Below are 2,439 nucleotides of genomic sequence, written 5' to 3' on the forward strand. Positions count from 1 at the left end.
TAGGATTAGCCCCAGAGGTTAGGATTAGCCCCAGAGGTTAGGGTTAGCCTCGTAGGTTAGTGTTAGCCCTGTAGGTTAGGATTAGCCCCAGAGGTTAGGATTAGCCCCAGAGGTTAGGGTTAGCCTCGTAGGTTAGTGTTAGCCCTGTAGGTTAGGATTAGCCCCAGAGGTTAGGATTAGCCCCAGAGGTTAGGGTTAGCCTCGTAGGTTAGTGTTAGCCCTGTAGGTTAGGATTAGCCCCAGAGGTTAGGATTAGCCCCAGAGGTTAGGGTTAGCCTCGTAGGTTAGTGTTAGCCCTGTAGGTTAGGATTAGCCCCAGAGGTTAGGATTAGCCCCAGAGGTTAGGGTTAGCCTCGTAGGTTAGTGTTAGCCCTGTAGGTTAGGATTAGCCCCAGAGGTTAGGATTAGCCCCAGAGGTTAGGGTTAGCCTCGTAGGTTAGTGTTAGCCCTGTAGGTTAGGATTAGCCCCAGAGGTTAGGATTAGCCCCAGAGGTTAGGGTTAGCCTCGTAGGTTAGTGTTAGCCCTGTAGGTTAGGATTAGCCCCAGAGGTTAGGATTAGCCCCAGAGGTTAGGGTTAGCCTCGTAGGTTAGTGTTAGCCCTGTAGGTTAGGATTAGCCCCAGAGGTTAGGATTAGCCCCAGAGGTTAGGGTTAGCCTCGTAGTTTAGTGTTAGCCCCGTAGGTTAGGATTAGCCCCAGAGGTTAGGGTTAGCCTCGTAGGTTAGTGTTAGCCCCGTAGGTTAGGATTAGCCCCAGAGGTTAGGGTTAGCCTTGTAGTTTAGTGTTAGCCCCGTAGGTTAGGATTAGCCCCAGAGGTTAGGGTTAACCTCGGAGCTTCTACTGTATATCACAGGGTCCTGTGGTCTGGACCCTCTGCAGCTGTTGTATAGAAGTGGACAGGTAGATGAACACCTGTCCTCTGGGGGCAACACTATGAATGYCTGTGTGTATTAAAAACATTTGACCACTCTTGAATTCCAGGAAGAGTTTTTGTGATCAGTTTTGTAGTAGAGCCAATCAGCATTTAGCAGAACTTTGTTCCACCAATCAACACAGTTTTTTCACCTGCATTACTGGGGAGGGCTGTACTTGTTTTAGTTACCTGTTTAGGACCGTTTCTGGTCTACACACCTACCTTGTGAAGACCAGTAATGGGTCAGAGTAATACCTCTTGTCTCTGCAGGCGTTCTCTGAACTGCAGGTGAAGATGATTGACACCCAGCAGAAGGTGAAGTTGGCCGACCTGCAGATCGATCAGCTAACTCGTGTTCAGAAACACGCTAAGCTAACACACGCAGAGATTGCCACAATKCCTGATAACACACGACTCTATGAGGGCGTCGGCCGCATGTAAGTCAGCTCACCTGCACAGGTAACCTCACATCCACCTGATGGAGGGCTGAGTTCTGACTGTCTGCTGCTTTAGGTTCATTCTTCAGTCAAAAGAGGAAATCAACAACCTGCTGAGGGACAAACAGAAAACTGTTGATGACAAGATCAAAGAACTTGAGGTAATGCCGATGTCGTCTCTTCAGACCATTTCACCTGTCTCTCCTGACCGTATTACCTGTTTACCTGGTCATGTCACCTGTGTTTTACAGCAGAAGAAGGTTTACCTGGAGCGCAGCGTCAAAGAAGCTGAGGACAACATCCGAGAGATGCTGCTGTCCAGGAGAGCTCAGTGACTGAAGCTGCACCATTCTGTTACCTGCTTTTAATAAACTGCTGTTTGATAAATTAGTTGTTGAAGCTCCGCCTACTTCCTGTTTCTGAGATAACCTGCATCTCAACTCTGAATGTTTCAGCTTTTGAGTTTTTGAGCTTGTTAACATGAAGAAAGACAAGTTTTGTTGAACTGATTCCTCTGTCTTCATTATTTCTTGTTCCAGATTTAGACAGAAACAAAGTCAGAATACCTCCAGTATACACGTACTGAGTAAAAGTACTTCAGCTGTACTTTAGCTACCACCTGCTACTGCAGCTGAGATTGTCCTCCGTTTGGTCTGAAATTCCACAGAGAACCAAAGAACTGAACTCAAACCACTGAGTCGTACATTCAATAAACGCTGAAGAGATTACCAATAGATGGTCATCAATCAATATTACCTTATCTGCAGCTAACTGGTTAATAACCATAACTTATCTGCACTTAACTGGTTAATAACCATAACTTATCTGCAGTTAACTATTTAATAACCATAACTTATCTGCAGTTAACTGGTCAATAACCATAACTTATCTGCAGTTAACTATTTAATAACCATAACTTATCTGCAGTTAACTGGTCAATAACCATAACTTATCTGCAGTTAACTTTTTAATAACCATGACTTATCTGCAGTTAACTAGTTAATCATAACTTATCTGCAGTTAACTGGTTAATAACCATAACTTATCTGCACTTAACTGGTCAATAACCATAACTTATCTGCACTTAAC

General features: G+C 44.8%; 1 protein-coding gene across 2 annotated transcripts in view; it reads left to right on the top strand.

Annotated features, from left to right (window-relative positions):
- The window catches only part of pfdn1 (prefoldin subunit 1), a 3,450-nt gene extending 1,591 nt beyond the window's left edge, over window positions 1–1,859 (top strand). For both annotated transcript variants that reach the window (XM_014024032.1, XM_014024031.1), the window contains exons 2-4: window positions 1,184–1,350; window positions 1,427–1,511; window positions 1,602–1,859. In XM_014024032.1, the coding sequence (XP_013879486.1) occupies window positions 1,184–1,350; window positions 1,427–1,511; window positions 1,602–1,685 (336 nt within the window). In that variant the 3' untranslated portion in view covers window positions 1,686–1,859. The remainder of the gene's footprint in view (window positions 1–1,183; window positions 1,351–1,426; window positions 1,512–1,601) is intronic.
- Window positions 1,860–2,439: the final 580 nt, after the last annotated feature.

The sequence above is a fragment of the Austrofundulus limnaeus genome, unplaced genomic scaffold (assembly GCF_001266775.1).
Source record: "Austrofundulus limnaeus strain Quisiro unplaced genomic scaffold, Austrofundulus_limnaeus-1.0 Scaffold404, whole genome shotgun sequence".
Classification (NCBI taxonomy): Eukaryota; Metazoa; Chordata; class Actinopteri; order Cyprinodontiformes; family Rivulidae; genus Austrofundulus; species Austrofundulus limnaeus.